The sequence below is a fragment of the Anabrus simplex genome, chromosome 1, assembly GCF_040414725.1.
Source record: "Anabrus simplex isolate iqAnaSimp1 chromosome 1, ASM4041472v1, whole genome shotgun sequence".
Lineage (NCBI taxonomy): Eukaryota > Metazoa > Arthropoda > Insecta > Orthoptera > Tettigoniidae > Anabrus > Anabrus simplex.
In genome coordinates, this window is record NC_090265.1 from 465,168,672 (window position 1) to 465,185,860 (window position 17,189).

Below are 17,189 nucleotides of genomic sequence, written 5' to 3' on the forward strand. Positions count from 1 at the left end.
CACCAGTAGTCGCTAATTTCTTTATGAAGCATTTTGAGAAGGAGGCTATTGCTTCAGTGCTCATCAAACATATGATTTGGTGGAGGTATGTTGATGACACATTTGTGGTATGGACAGAAGGTCCTGAGAAACTTCATCTATTTCTAAACCACCTAAATCAGCAACATCATTCAATTAAATTCACTATGGAGATTGAGTCAGACGGATGCCTTCCTTTCCTGGTTGTTCTAGTTAGAAACCGGACAGCTCCTTAGTACATAACGTCTATCATAAACCTACCCACACAAATTGCTATTGCCATGCAAATTCTCACCACCAACAGGGCATTCTCACGATACTCACCACGAGAGTGACACAAATTTGTGAGCCATCAAATATCCAGGAGGAGATGGGCACACCCAAAGTCATATTCAAGGGTAATGGTTACAATGATGTACAGATTCATAGAGCCCTGCATCCCAAAGGGACAACTAAGCAAAGCTCGCAGAAAGAAGAAGTGAAGAGAACTGCCCACCCGCCTTACATTCACAATACCACAGTTCGAATTGCCAAGGTCCTCCACAAGCACAATATAAAAACCGTGTTTGACACCATCACTAAAATTGTTCACAGTTCAGGCAAAAGCAAGGACAAATTGTCCCCACTATTACACCCTGAGTATACAAATTCCCTGTACTTGTGGGAAGGTATGCATTGGCTAAACATGCCGGTCCATTGGTACTCGTATCACGGAACATCAAAGAAATATCCGTCTCAACTAGTCAGACAAGTCAGCAATAACGGAGCACGCTCTATTGTCGGGTCATGATGTCGTGTTCCATGATCTTCAAACTCATACCCACTGAACACTACAGGTCTACGATTATATGGGATGCTGTGGAAATATGTAAATTTTCTTAACAATTTTAACAGGGACACTGGCTATCAATTACTGTAAGTAATACAGGGTTGCCAACCATTAAGAATTTACGTAGGTAGTAAATTTTCTTCTGAAGATGCGGAATAAAATTCTCCATGACAAGTAAAGAGTTTCACCTTGTTTTCTTGATACAGCATAAGCCCAAAGGCCTACATCATGTCTACAAGTATGGGCCATGGCAAAAGATGTATTAGTGGTGTTTTCAACAATTAACAACAACAACAACAACAATGTTATTGACTTTACATCCCACTAACTACTTTTATGGTTTTTGGGAGATACCAAGGTGCAGGAATTTAGTCCCTCAGGAGTTCTTTTTACATGCCAGTAAATCTACCAAAACATGGCTGATGTATTTGAGCACCTTCAAATACCTCCAGACTGAGCCAGGATCAAACCTGCCAAGTTGGGGTCAGAAAGCTACAGCCTCAACCATCTGAGCCACTCAGCCCAGCTCCCACAGTTATTGAAATTCCTTCATGTTGTGGATTTCAAACATGACCAACAGAGTGAAGTAATGGAAAGAAACAAACAGGTTCAAATCAAGCCATATATAGAGATATAGCAACATTGAAAAAATGTATAATAGTATAAACACAATGACAAGTCAGTGTGCGAAGAGAGAGATGAATAGAAAGAAAACACAAAAGGACAAGGACAATCTCCACACATTACATACATAAAATTGGCCCTGTTCTCATCAATATCAGCACCTCCACATCCATTTCTTTTCAGTCCCTGGTGAGCTCACTTCTTTTTCTCCTGTATTAATCTTTATATTTATGGAGCATCAACTCAAATGACATGTACCAAGCCTCTCCAGAGGTCACACACCATAAAATCTTTATGTTTATCTGGAAAGTAGAAACAAGTTTGTCAGGGGCCGAGAAGAAATTAATGTAGAAAAACTGGGACTGTTGATGAGAGAATCAATCTATTTGAAGACAGCAGTGTATGAAAAAGTGTCATTTTGTGTTTTCTTCCTATTTCTCCTTCTTCCCCCACTATTCTGTCATTGTTTTTATACTATTATATGTTCCTTTCAATGTTGCTATCTTTCTATATATTGTTCAACTGACTGTGAAGATCGAATGCATAAACTAATCAAAAATTCACTGGTGGGAAATGTTTCCATGCCTGAAAAAGACATTTCAATAGATAAAGGAATGACTGCATGAAAAGATTGTCTGATATTCAAAGTGTGTATACTTAAACCTGGCAAGTATGGAATAAAGTCTCTTGTGTGTGAATTTAGAAGTGGGTACATTTGGCACTTTGAAAAATATTATGGAGTAGAAATGCCTATAAAGGAGAGGGGGGGCTTCTAGAATAAATGGGCCCCATTTTCTGCCAAGACAATAATTATTACTTGTATAATAGTGTGGAGCTGTGAGAAATGTTATTCAAAAAAATATAAATGTGTGCAGAACTTTCAAAATTGACAATGAAGCAATGAAAGAAATAAAGAATGCCATAAAGATCTGAGAAAAGGGGAAACCGATCTTCATAGAAAAGGCTAAGTTAGCATACAAGTGTGGTAAGATATAAGAGATGTGAAGCTAATATCCACCCTTTAACCTTACAAAACGGGATTGCATAGATACTGACAACATCAAGTGCAAATATGACAAAAATGAATCATCAAACACTTGCTTCAGTGTTCATTGTGTCCATTTTCTTGTACTAAATATGACCTGTTATTATCAGTGAACAACATTCTAGACCATTGATTTCATGTCCAAGCCTGATGTGTTCTAGTCCATCAAACACGAGCCATTCTGTGATTACATAAAATCAGCTTCATGGTCCGTATCGCACTTCAATAGATTCACAATTAAGTATTTATTTATTTTCCACCTAGTCGATACAATGATTGCTTAAGGCAATTTTTAATGGTCAAAAGTGGTACATGTTTCGTATATTATCAACATCTTCAGCCACATAACACTGTTTAGATGAAAAATATATAAAATTGACAAAGTAATGCTTTAGAGGAAGTGTCCTTAAAATTAACATAAGATTGCCAAGATTAAAACAAACAAATAACTCGAGGCATTACTTTGTCAATTTTATATATTTTTCATCTAAACAGTGTTATGTGGCTGAAGATGTTGATAATATACGAAACATGTACCACTTTTGACCATTAAAAATTGCCTTAAGCAATCATTGTATCGACTAGGTGGAAAATAAATAAATACTTAATTGTGAATCCATTCTGTGATGTCGTCAAAGTGTAGAGTCCTGAGGGGTCTTCTTGAACACACTCCACCATCATGGAATATATTGCTCACAGTTTTGGGTAACATACTTACAGAAACTGTGGCATCTCAAAGCTCACGGTGCAGAGTAGTAGAGTGTCTACATACAGATACGCATATACTGTATACCAGTCTTGAGCTACTGTTGTTTTGCATGGATGGCATGTGCAATGTCAATCTGTTACCGAATGGGTGTCTTGGAATGTTTTCCTAAATGTGGAGACAACACTTTCGTTCACATGAATAATGTTGGCAACATCAACTTATCTCATGTTCTGTTGCATCAAAGTGATGATTTTGATGTGATCTGCCATAAATTGCTTATGATGAGGCATTTTAGTGCACAGTGCATAGAAGCGAGGTACTGACAAGCTTGCTTGGTCATCACCTCAGTTCTAATGTACTGGATTTGTTTACTATTTGTGAGTTGAATGCCTCTGGCAGTACAGCAGGCAGGTTGCCATGATTTAAATAGCATACCTACTATCTAACCATAAATGAAACATAAATAGTAGACTATGGTGAGTAAACTGCAAATATGCTTAAAATTGTTTGATGAGTATATTTTTGAACCATGAAATATTAATGCTTTAAAATTTTGTTCTAAAAGACTAAGTAATAGAGTGTTTGTATACAGCTTGAAGATTTAATGGGGCCTGCCTGAATGCAGAAGGCATTTAAATACATATAATAAAAATCTTCCAGGCTATTATGCTGTGCTCCATGTTCTAGAAATTGATCTCATGTCCAAGTCTGATCAAACATGAGCTATCCTGTGATATCGCCAGAGGGATACAGAAGAGAGTACCTACATGATGCCACAGAAGATGACTACCGCAGCAGTAGTCTAAACATTTAAAAAAAAAAAAAATGGACCACGGCATAATAGCCCGGAAGATTTTTATTATATTGACACTGGCCATGAAAGCCTTCATACTTTGATCATGTAATTCACTTTGCACCAAGCATAGGGTCTTGCAGGCCTGTCTCACCACCATTATAGGAATTATTATCAATATCAATATTAATGTTTAAAGTCCCCAGTTGCAGCAATGTACAACAATCTAGAACTGAATAGGAGGAATTAAATAAACCTTAAATTGTTTTGTGGCCCTACCTATATAGCCTACTTCTTTATTTTTTCAGGACTATTCTTTGAAAAGCAACTCTTTAATAAGCATGTTTTGAATAAGAATACAAGTTCCATATAGTGTTTGCTTCAAGATCAAAATCAATAATATCATTTATAGCATTCTTTAGAAATGTGTATTACATTTCAAGTAATAAATAAAGCAAAAGAAGAGGTATTTATCAAGTTAAGTTTGGTATAGAATCAACTTTTATTGGTGAATCATTGGCGAAAGTCGCTTTTAGAGAGCAGGTGAAAGTAGAAGTACAGGTGGAAATTTGGTCTCTATTTCTGCTCTCTCTCTCTAATAGCAATGACATATCAAAATATTTGTTTCTTTGTAATCTATTTCTCTCATATTAAATTACTATTTTATGTTTCTTTGTTCCTAAGTATTTTTTCCCTTTTACAGATTGAAAATATTGGCTCTATTCTTTTTTATCTGTGTTTTGGTTAATCCATTTTTTTAAAGATGTTTTCTTTTCAACGTAGTTTGTTTATAAATGCATTTATTCAAAATTAGTTTTGGTAGACTGAAGAACCGAACAGTTATAAATTAACTGAGTCAAAACTGAAATGAGATGGTTTCAGATATTACAAAATAATCTGTGTATTTGCAGATGTACTCAAGAGCAAGGAAGTTATCAGTGTTCAAGATCTGGATCTGGCTGGAATATTTTACCACCAATCCAATCTGCCCGACTGACAACAAAACAAGCATTTAGTTTCCGCTATGGACGGATTGAAATTCAAGCTAAAGTACCTGCTGGAGACTGGATATTCCCAGGTAAGGTCCAGTTAATGAGTTCATTTTCCTAGGATGTGAAAATAGAAGTAAGTTTTATACAGTATAATAATCTCACTATCATCTATTAGTAACGGAGTTGAGTGGCAATGCATGCTAATGCACTATGGCTATGGAGCCAAGCTCTACATTTGGTAGATGAGTGGGTTCGACGAACCCCACTGTCGATGTCCTGAGAATGGTTTTCCATGGTTTACTCTTTTCACTTCCAGGCAAATGCTGGAACAGTTCCTAATCATAGATAGGCCACAGCCAATTCCTTCTGCCTCCTTACCGAATTTCATTCACCATCATTCATTTCACCTTCATAAACTCCTCAACTGAGGTTGAAGTAAGGAAAGCCTTCCGACCATAAAAGCATGCCATATAATTTCATTTTGCCTCCCTCCAACCCTGTATCAGGATGATATACTGTAGATCAGGAGTTTCCAATTTGTAAGGGTTCGAGGGCCACTTTGGAAATGTTACGCATGAATGCGGGCTGCACTTTAATAATAGGTCAATTTTCGTAAAATTCTGCAAATAGAACATAGGTACCAGTGTGAAATAATATGCATAGTTCAATTGAAATGAAGGTTTAATAATTTTAATTGCTTAAAACACTATTTTAAAATTGCATATGTTTGTTTGTCCAACCCTTGTCCCGTTTCTTAACTCATTGCGGACCGTGGACGGCGTAAGACGTTTAAGCTTGCTCCTATGCTGCGGGCCGCGGACGGCGTAAGACGTTTAATGTTCCGCGCAAAGCAATGCTGTTTATATTCGTCATCTATGCAGTCTTACACCTTAGTCAGCGTTACTGGTTGTAGCAGGAAGTTGGTTTACCTTTTTGAGATAACCCTGGCGTTGAGTGGGCTCATGTTATCTTAGCTGTTTTAGCGGGAATATCTCAGCACTTCCTCGCGCGTCAAGTCGGTACTTGAGATTTCAATGCAGTGCGTGTCGTTCTTACCGAGTGTAGTATAATGGCTTATGAAACAAAGTTTCTTACGGAAGATAAATTATTAGATATTGTTCACAATGATTATTCTGGTGATGAACTTATTCCTCAAATAGACTCAGATAGTGAAAGTGAGAGTGTCGAGGAAATCCCGATTCCCGAATCCGATAGGCCTATAGAGGAAGGTGAAGTGCCTGATACATATCATCCTAGTTATTGTCCACCTGTTCCACTATTTACAGAGAATTCAGTTATAAATGTTCAAATAGAAAATAAGCAGGATATTTAGAGTTACGTGAGTATTTTCATGAATGACGAATTTTATCAATATGTGTGTGAGCAGACCAATCTACACTCGAGTCAAGTGATAAGTGCGGCGCCCCGGCCTTTCACAAAGAATTCGATCATGCAATCGTGGAAACCGATTAATCCAAAATCCTGATAAAAAAATATACTGGACTGAAGACTCTGTTTTTCATACTCCGATATTTTCTAAAACAATGTTCCGAATATGCTTCCTTCATATTCTTTCATTTCTTCACTTCAGTGACAGTAATCATTATGCCGAAAATACAGATAGACTGTATAAAATTAGATGTATTTTGAAACCTGTGACACCAGATATCACACCCTAAATATTTACTAGAGGTAAGCACGAAGTATAATTTTTCTAACATTCATAGTTTAGGAGTAATTGTAAATTTTATTAAGTGATGCACGTCAAGAGGGCCGGGCATGAAAATGGCTGGTCCAGGCATTCAAGTGTCCCGCTCAGAAGCAGGTACTGAACGTGTTAACGGGGTCGGGTATGAGGTGAGATGAATCTGTCATGGTGGGTTTTTATGACCGGATGCCCTTCCTGAAATCAACCTCATCAGAGGAGTTAATGAGATGAAATATATGATGCGCTATATGATACTAGGAATGGAGAGGGTGAAACCAGGTGCTGGCACATAGCCTACTCCTGTCGAATAGCACCAAGGGGTCTGCTCAAGCCTTAACGTCCCCATCCAACGGACGAATCGCCATCAACAGCGTCATATGCCTCACTCCATATGAGCACTGCTGAGAGGTTTGGAATTTACTCCAGGCTTTTGGCATGCAATGTAGTGATTAGAAATTGTATACCACCACCTCCCTTACCCTGCCGGCCAACATTCTGATGGTGAAAATTTTTTCAATCAACAGGACTCAAACCGGCTAACCTCAGTGTCAGACCATTTAGACTTCAGTGCTCAACATTCTGATTCACTATAAATCCCACTCCATTTCTTTTCTCTTTACTGTTACCCATCCAGTACAAGCTGTAACCCTTTCTTAATTTCTTCATTCCTTTCCTTTCCATTTTACTTCACTTAATCCCAGGAGATCGAGTTTTCGTCTCTTCATTAGGTCAATCAATTCATTTTCCTTCCCATTCATTGTCAAAATATGTATTGTTCTAAATCAGGTTTTGTTCTCTGATCTAACACTTGCACAAACATCAGATTACCATCATACTGTGCAACTGTAGCCAGAGACTTGTCAATTCTATTTCCATTTTTAAACTTCCATCCGAGGCTTGTATTATAGTTGAAAGCAAGTGCAAATTTACTCATCTGCTGACCTGCTAAGTCTAACGCATCTGAGGATTTTCTTTCGGAGTTTAGTCCCTTAGCGTTTGAAGATTCCTCTTCTCCCCAAGGCAGTGGTTTCCTCTTCTAATTTTCCCCAGAGAGGATAGTTTGCCTCATCCATCATCTTTGCCATTCTGAAGTTCTCCTTCTCTGCCTAAGATGCTGTTAAGGTCTTCACCCATAACCCTGGGCATGGGTTCCACGTTATAGCCCGTGAGACTGGGTCCCTGCCTGAACTTAGCTCTCCTTCACACCGGCCTACTGATGTGGAGGATACCCACCCCTGCAACGTGGATGCGCCAGACAAGAATTACTCAAGTGAAGGATAGGGAAGGTGCCCCTATCTCCCTTGAGCTGGGTTAATGGTTGTGTATGATGCAACAATGAATGGCTATATGGGGCTATAAAGGGTACAAAAATTAATACATTTTTGAATGAGCTATGAGATATTTTTTGTAAATTTTCTTCACATTCCTTCAAATATTTTTTAAAATATACTCAAAGGCCACAAAACCCCTGATATAAATTTTGATTCCCATAGGGAACCTAAAATATTTGTCCTGAATGAGTAAATTCATAATTCCAATATAAATGGTCCAATACTGGAAATTATAAATTTTCCAGCTAGCACTAGCAACCAAAAATGAGTAAACTTAGCTGGAACATTTATAATAGCCTGTTAGTGGAAATTATATTTATATTGGAATCCTGTATCAGGAAATGGGGTTAAGGGGTAGACATACATCATCTATTAGTACTTCATCTCTAGGGAAAGTTTAATTGGAAGTCTTACAAATGAGAGAGAAACATATTGGAAAATGTACTGCTTATTCAACTACAAATTGGCAAATGACACAGCATACCAATCAATCATAAGTAGGGTTGCCAGATTTCCGGATGGCAAATAAGGAACACTCCCATCTCCTTGCCATATAGCGCTAAATTAAGGCACCATAGCCATGATTAAGAGAAGAGACTAAACAAATACCGGTAATAATATAACAGCGTCAGCGTGAAATATGTAGGTACTTAATTTATTACAAACTAATAATGCGCTAGTCTTTACAGTTCACAAGTACTTGTCACTTGAAGAAGCAATTTGTAACAATTTCTTATTCAACAAAACTTTCTTGAAAAATTCCTTACAATTCTCATCATAATTGAAGTACACAAGAAGTTCATTTTTTATTAAATCTACTGAGCATCTGTTTTTCTCATCTCTCCATTTTATTGCCATTACTGAAAATACTCTTTCAGTATAAACATTCGATAGAAATATACTTAAGACAGACTTAAGTACCATCAAAATGTTCTTCAGTTTTTCTGGGCCAATTAAACCAGTGATATATACCCACCTAACTGGCATTGTTTTACTTAGGACAGCTAGTTTTAGCTTTTCACCAACACCACTCTCACTAGAAAATCAAATTGACTATTTCTACAAATTCTGAACACATATCATCAATATTCATCTTTTCCTGTAAATCTAGTGTCTCCACTAACTTTAAAATCTTGCTGAACTGAGGCGAGTTTTTTTAGAGTTATACAATTCATCAGTGAATAAAGATTACAATCATCACTAAAATCAAATCATTTACATAGATACTTAACACAAACCTCATAGTCATGTATAAAATCATTTTCACAGACCTTAACTTCCCCAGTAAACAAATAATTCAATTTACTTAATGTGCAAGTCACTTTGTAACCAAAAATGTATTTCCCCCCATTCTCTGTTCCTGTTGCATTTTCAAACTTTTAATAACAGTATATACCTCACAGATTGTCAGATCACTCTTTTCAAGACTAAGAACTGCCTTATTGAAAACATCTGCTAAATGTATCGGAAAATGTAGATACAATTCTACTAGAAGTGTTTGCTTACCAGAATCTGATTCTGAGGAACCTAACGAATATTTCTTAATGAATACTGGACAGTCTTTAACACTTGAAAAATAAGATACTATCGCTGGGAGGTTTCTCAGCAGTCTTTCAATAACAGGCTTTATAGAAAGCCATCTTGTTGGCACATGTCTTAACAAATTAGTGTATTTAATATTAAGAAACTGAAATAATTATTTTAAGTGTAAAACTCTTTTTGCTGAATTTGAAAAGTAATCGAATACCGGTACTTTAATTATCAACATTTCAATATCAATTGACATAGAATTCATCCCAGCTTTACATGAATTGTGAACAACATGTGCACAACAATTAAGACTTGACCAAGGTTGGATTTTCTGCCTTTAGGTGTACAAATACAGAATGTTTTTCCCAAAATTAGAAATTGTGGTGTCAGCAGTATAGCTTGAAATCCGGGACAACATTAAACCATGTTCCGAAATTCTGTTATAAATTTGTTGAGACATTTTTATAGCACTTTCGTCCGCATCTTCATATAAGTCTATAAGTCTGTTACAAATGTATAGTTTTTCGTCGAAATACCTCACTGTTAATGGGAAACACTATGAGAGAGCAATTTCTTGTTTACCGCACACGTCCTGCTTCCGATCACAATGCAGGAGACTCATGCTCTACATGTCCGCTAGTACCGCTAGCACACTGCCAGAGGCGCTGTTCTCAACTGTGATGGCAGATCATTGGTCAGAAATCAGAATACAGAATATTTTCATCATAACCGCGCACTTTTTCGATACTATACTATTGTCTAAACCGCGATATTAAAAAAAAAAAAAAAAAAAAAACGGAACATTGGGCGTACGGTTTGAAGGGTGCACCGTACGCGGAACAAAATGAGAAAAAACCGTATTGTTCCGGGCAAAACCGTACATCTGGCAACCCTAATCATAAGTGACAGTATACTAAAATTTAAATGTGAAGATTTAAAAATAAAACAAAAATGGTGAATAGTGAAAAGTTATAGTGCACCATAGTGCACTTCTGTGCTATAAGGTTGTATTCATGTGACGCTCAACAGTGGTCAGAGATTCAGCAATAATACCTTCTACGAGAGAGTTTATATGTTCCTTGTTAATCCCTAGTGCGCTGAGGACATTAGCTACTAATCTATACATCATTCCCCAGGTTCTGAACAGTAGACCATTGACATTTAAATGGTAAATTCCAGTGTCCAAAATATTCCTCCTTCAAGACTCAAATTTTTCCAAGCATTCATATAATCATTTTTGTCATCATCATCTTTTAATTTCTAGTCAGTGGGTAAATTTTAAATTTTCATTATTACATTTCGTTTCATCTCATACCATTAGGAGCTGATGGCCTAGATGTTAGTCTTATTTAAACAACAAGCATCATCATCATCATCATCATCATCATCATCATAAAATATTTGAAAATATACACTCATGTTCATAAAAACTGAACATCTTGAAAGACTAGAGATAAGAAGTCCATATTCACAGGACATGTTCATTAGAATGTTCTGCAGAAACGATTAGCATTTCAGTCACCTAGGTTCAGCATGTGTCCTGTTGCCTAGTAGGAAACATGGGTGCTGATAACTTTTTACATGTGTGATGGCATCAACGCGTATAAGGCCTGAATGGCGTCCTGGAGTATAGCCATCCATGCTGCATTCATGTGGTTCCACAGTTCATCTTTGGTGGTTGGCATTGGGTCACAGCGCCGTACCCGTTGTTTCACCATATCCCACACATTTTCGATTGGCGACAAGTCCGGTGATCGGGCGGGCCTTGGCATCAGTCTGACATCCTGTGACAACAAGGAGGCACGGGTTCATGCAGCAACATGTGGTCGTGCATTGTCCTGCTGAAATATGACGTCTGGGGTGTCATGCAGAAAGGGTATGGCTACAAGTCACAGGATGTCATTCACATAGGTCAAACTGGTCACAGTGCCCTGGACACGCACCAACTGTGATTTGCAGTTGTACTCAATAGCACCCTACACCATAAGGCCTTGAGTTGGCGCTGTATGTCTTGTCCAAATGCAGTCATTGTGATGACTCTCCCCCTGTCTGCGGCAAACCAAAATGCGGCCATCATTTTCAAACAGAACGTGGATTAATCCGAAAACACCATCTTCTGCCATTCCTGTCCCCAGTGACATTGTTCCATAGACCATTTCAGTCTAGCATGTTCATGCACATTAGTCAAAGGAGACGGAGAAGTGGACAATGTGCCAGTAACCCAGACCATAATAAATGGTGACGGACTGTCACCCCTGATAGTGTACGATGTGTTACACTGTTTCACTGTTGCACCAGGGCCAAGGAGGATGCAGATCTCTCCTGCAATGCCATTCGGATGAGGTGTTGATTTCTTTGGTGGGGTGGTCTGGGTGGTGCGACCAGACCTATCTCGTTGTGTTCTACAGCCTTCTGAGAACCATTCTGTACACACCCATTGCACTGCCGACACACTTCGTCCCACACAATAAACGGTGATGGACTGTCACCCTTGATAGTGTACGATGTGTTACACTGTTTCACTGTTGCACCAGGGTCAAGGAGGATGCAGATCTCTCCTGCAATGTCATTCGGATGAGATGTTGATTTCTTTGGTGGGGTGGTCTGGGTGGTGCAACCAGACCCATCTCGTTGTGTTCTACAGCCTTCTGAGAACCATTCTGTACACACCCATTGCACTGCTGACACACTTCGCCCCACACGCACAGCAATTTCCCGGATGGATGCATCATGTTCTCTCATGCCAAGCCCCTCCACCTCCCAAACGCAGAGCTGTAAGGCTAGTAAAAATAGCCACTGTCGAGCCGAAGCCCACTCTGCTCAGTACTACTACTTAAAATTTTCCATTCCATACACGGACAGCATAGGGTGGCCGTCCTAAACAGTAAAACTGTCTCCCAGCCCAGGGAGATTTTTATTAGTGATGTGATTTATGGAGAAGGTAAGGATGGTGCAGCTGTGGCCTGTAATAGGAACTATCTTGGTATTCACCTTAGTGCATCTGACTGATGATAACATATTTATTTAGGGCACTCAAAAATGATTGACCTATCTCTCCATAACTCCAAAAAAGTAACAGTTTGAAATACATGCCTAGTGTACAATAGAATGGAAAACAGATACCTCCTAGGGAATTTATCTTTTCACAGAGTTTTTAAGAGAATTGCTCAATAAAAAGTTACTGGAACATAAATGTTCATACAAGTTTCATACAGTTTTAACACAAGTTTTCAAATATTGAAATTTGCAACTTTATGGGGGTGGGGGGCGTATGGTTGAAAAGAGGGCAAAATGTGTGGATATGCGATCTGGCATCTAAAAGTTTAGAAATTAAATACTGTATGGATGCAATGCATATATTGATTAATATTTTGTAGAACAGTGTAAGGTGACTTTGTACAATGACCAGATCATACTGGACTCATCTTCCTCTCTGACTGATGATAACATATTTATTTAGGGCATTCCAAAATGATTGTCCCATCTCTCCATAACTCCAAAAAATTAGCAGTTTGAAATACATGCCTAGTGTACAGGGAAGACATACTATAGTGCTACCTAACCTATGAACACCAGATGATTTTGCTTCTGAGCACAAGTAGAACAGTGCAGCATCATTCACACAGTACCAAGTCGCAGAACTGTATTTTGCTGGATAGCAAAATTCAAAGATGGAAGGACTGTGCTGGAAAAGGCAAAAGCAGTAGGTGTCCACCAACTGCACACAAACCACACAATACCTAGCATGTGTCTGATTTGATACTAGAGAACCAGAAAATCACTTTCAATGTACAAAAATGCCACAGATTTGTCACATGGAGCTCTGCATACCATCACCTATCAGGAATTGAAGATGAAAAAATTTGTGATCAATGTACAGGGTGGCACACGAATAGTTGACACATTTAATTTTAGAATAACAACTTTATTTTTCACAGAACACTAATGAAATTTTAGACACAGGCAGCTTGGACCCTGGAAATACATTTCACGATATCACATGTTCAATGTGGCCTCCACTTTGGCGGATAACCTCTTTGAGACGAGTACGCATGTTTCTGACTACTTTGCGGTATAGGTCTTCATGAATTTCACTGGAGAGCAGCACAAACCGAGCACGCTTTTCCATGCGGCTTTGAGGTCTTAAATCGATAAGTTCTTCTATCAAATAGCCCCATAAAAGAAATCACAAGGATTTAAATCCGGGCTTTAAGGAGGCCAGAAGAATCCGCCATAATTGTTGTACTGTGGGTGACGAGACATTGCACGATCAACACATACTCCCCCCAAAAACTCAACAACATCGTTAGCTGTGTGAGGTGTTGCACCATCTTGCATAAACCACCGCGTATGAATAGGTACAGCAAGAAGTTGAGGCACGAATTCGTTCTCCAGTATGTCCTTGTATCGCTGTCTGACTGAAGAAAAATGGTGCAATTAAACCGTGACATGACAGAGCTACCCACAGACTCACTTTTTCCCCATACATGTTTTTCCGTGAATAAAGTCTGGTTTTCTGTAGCCCAAAACCGCACATTTTGTTTTTTAACTGCCCCTTTTGATATGAAAATAGGCTTCATTAGAGAACCAAGTGTTAAACAGTACTTCATGTTTATCTTGAGTTCATAAGGCGTACTGCAGTCTCTTCTGTTGGCTTGTGTAGTACAGTTATTTTATACGGGTATGATAGGTCACCGTGTAATGTTCTTTGAACTGAATGGTGCAATATTCCACTTTCTCCTGAAGCTCCACATGTTGACTTGTGTGGGCTGTGCTGCATGGCGACCCTTAGCGGAACTGCTGGTGCACGTGGTCGCTTTTCTCCCAGCACACTGCCTTGTTCTTCAAAGTTTCTGTATAAGCGAAGGGTGGTGTTCCTTGCTGGTGCCCACCTAGTCTGAAATACAGCTCGAAATATTTTTTGTGTCGCCGTAATACTTTTTGATTCGCATTAAAAGATAACTGTTTTGGCGCGCTGCTGAACGGAAAGTCGGCCGTGGTCGGTCATGGCAGAAAGCTCACTGGAATGCAGGCATTTGGAGACAAAGCAGCAGTGTCACCTCTACAGTTATTTCCATGAAACAGGGAAGGTGTGCGTGAAATTTGAACAACATAGTACATAAGTTGCATTTTATATTTGCTTTTCAAATGTGTCTATTCGTGTGCCACACTGTATAATCATAGTATACTACAAGTTCTTTGAGCATCTGGTCACTATTGAGGTATCATGGTTCTAGCATGAGGCTCCAGAAAAGGAACACCAATTCATGAAGTCAAGACAACAGTTGCTGCAGCTTTACAGTGCAGATCCATCAAAGTACAAATTTTGACTGTGTTCTGAGATCAGCAGCGGATCCTTCTGTTGGATTGGCTTTCTTCCAATATAGTCAAATGGCATTAAAGATCAGTAGGTATTGATTAAAGATCAGTATTGCAATGCACTGCCCCAACTCCACTGTAATCCTTAAGTACTGTGCAGAAGCAGGTGGAGACATGCCAACAGTTGCTGCAGCTGTACAGCATGGATTTATCAAAGTTCTTTAAAGCATCTGGTCACCACTGAGGTGTCATGAATTTGGCACAAGACTCCAGAAAAGGAACACCAGCCCATGGAGCGGAAATGCATTGGCAACCCTCCTTCCAAGAAGTCACAGTCAGGACTATTTGTCTGGAAGCACATCTTGACTGCATTCTCTTCTAACAGGACAGTGCATGGCCATATGGCAGTTGGCAGACCAATGACATCCTTGGCACTCTATGGTACACTACGCTGCCTCATCCACCATACTTACCGGATCTTTCCCCTAGCAGACCATACTCTATTCGACACAATGAAAAATGTCATGTAGGGTAAGAAATTCACCTACAATGACAACCTTCAGGCAGTTGTCTAGCAGCAGTAGTGGTGTGACTAGCAGTGATTTTACACTCACAGGTCAAACTGTGATTGCTATTATGAAGTAGCAGTGATTTTTAACTGTGATTAACTGTGATTCAGCCAACGCCACCTAGGATACAAGGCCACTCGAAATATGACCGTCATCACTCTGCGGCCCACAGGAGTACCGAGGAGTACGATGTCGTGCAGCATTCAGTACACGGGCGAACTCGCGCTAACGCTGAAAACAAATACTCATTTTCAGAATCATATTTTAAACAGTTATATACATTACCTTTTTTTCAAAAAGTACACCACCGTACGAATCAGCAAGGACTATTTTATTTATAATTGCTAGTTGATGTGCCCGTGATTCCCTACGGGATTTTCAGAAAGACTGAATTTGTGGTTTTCCTAACAGAAGTCAACATAGGTCATTACAAAATAGTCAGTAGGAATGTAGAGATTAAAAGCAACATTATCATATCAAATACTCGATCAAATTAAAAACTGCAGATTTTCTCACTTTTAACGAACAGTACTAAGGTGCCGATCTAACAGTCCAAAGTTCCAAATTTAAAAAAAATACTCGGTACGCAGTAGCAATCCTAACTATCGGAGATGGGTGGCAACAGGAGACACAAAGCACGTCACAACAAACAATGTTCTATGTAATGTTATTGTTGATCAATTTTATGAGCTTTCTATATTGTAGCCCTTCACATTTAGTTGTTTTTTTTTCACTCTGCTATAGCCTATTAGGGCGGCTTATAAAATTATTTATAGCGTAGACTGTAGTTCCTTATTCTCCGACTTTACATACCGATTTTCATTAAATTCTCTTTACCTATTTTTCTCGTGACTCGGCGCTGATATGGACTTAGTAACAAAAATCCAAATTCATGAATATATCTGTGATCATAACCGGTACGGTAACAATATACAAGACATACATGATCGGAAATTTAACACTATGTAACTTTAGTTATGCAGTATTTATCGATACGACCACTATTAACATAAATATTTGAGAATTAAATTGTAGGCCTTCCCCTAAACTACCATTTCACTCAGCGTGAGTAAAATTAGTTATGGCCTCGATTATAGCAATATATTCCCCGATTTTGCATACCGATTTTCATTAAGACAGAACCACTAATAAATATTTGAGAATTGAATTTTAGGCCTTTCCCTAAACTACCATTATTCTCAGCATGAATACAATTATTTATAGCCTAGATTATAATGACTTATTCCCCGACTTACCGATTTCCATTAAGATACGACCACTAATAACATAAATATATGAGAATTAAATGTTAGGCCTTTCCGCAAACTACCATTTCTCTCAGCGTGAATAAAATGATTTATGGCCTAGATTGCAGCTACTTATTCCCCGACTTTGCATACCGATTTTCATTAAATTCTCTTCAGCGGTTTTCTCGTGATGCGTGTATATACATGCAACTGCGACTTTGGTGTGATCACAGTTAGACCTTTGAGTGTGATGCTGTAATACAGACAGACATTACGGAAAATTAAAAAGTGCATTTCCTTGTTACTGTGGACATGACTGATACAGAAATACCATCCTTTTTGAATTCTGAGCAATGTACAGAAAAAACTCTTATAGATTTGAAGGTTAACCAATTGTCTTTTATCAAAATCATTGGTATAATTATATTGGAATTATAGAGCTACTCATTAAGGAAGAAAATCAGGGAGTGAGGAG

The 17,189-nt window shown here is 38.5% G+C and overlaps 1 protein-coding gene across 1 annotated transcript in view; it reads left to right on the forward strand.

Moving 5' to 3' along the window:
- LOC136867344 (beta-1,3-glucan-binding protein) overlaps positions 1 to 17,189 on the forward strand; it is a 101,445-nt gene that overhangs the window by 43,653 nt on the left and 40,603 nt on the right. The window contains exon 5 of the mRNA XM_067144518.2: positions 4,930 to 5,096. Within this exon, the coding sequence (XP_067000619.2) occupies positions 4,930 to 5,096 (167 nt within the window). The remainder of the gene's footprint in view (positions 1 to 4,929; positions 5,097 to 17,189) is intronic.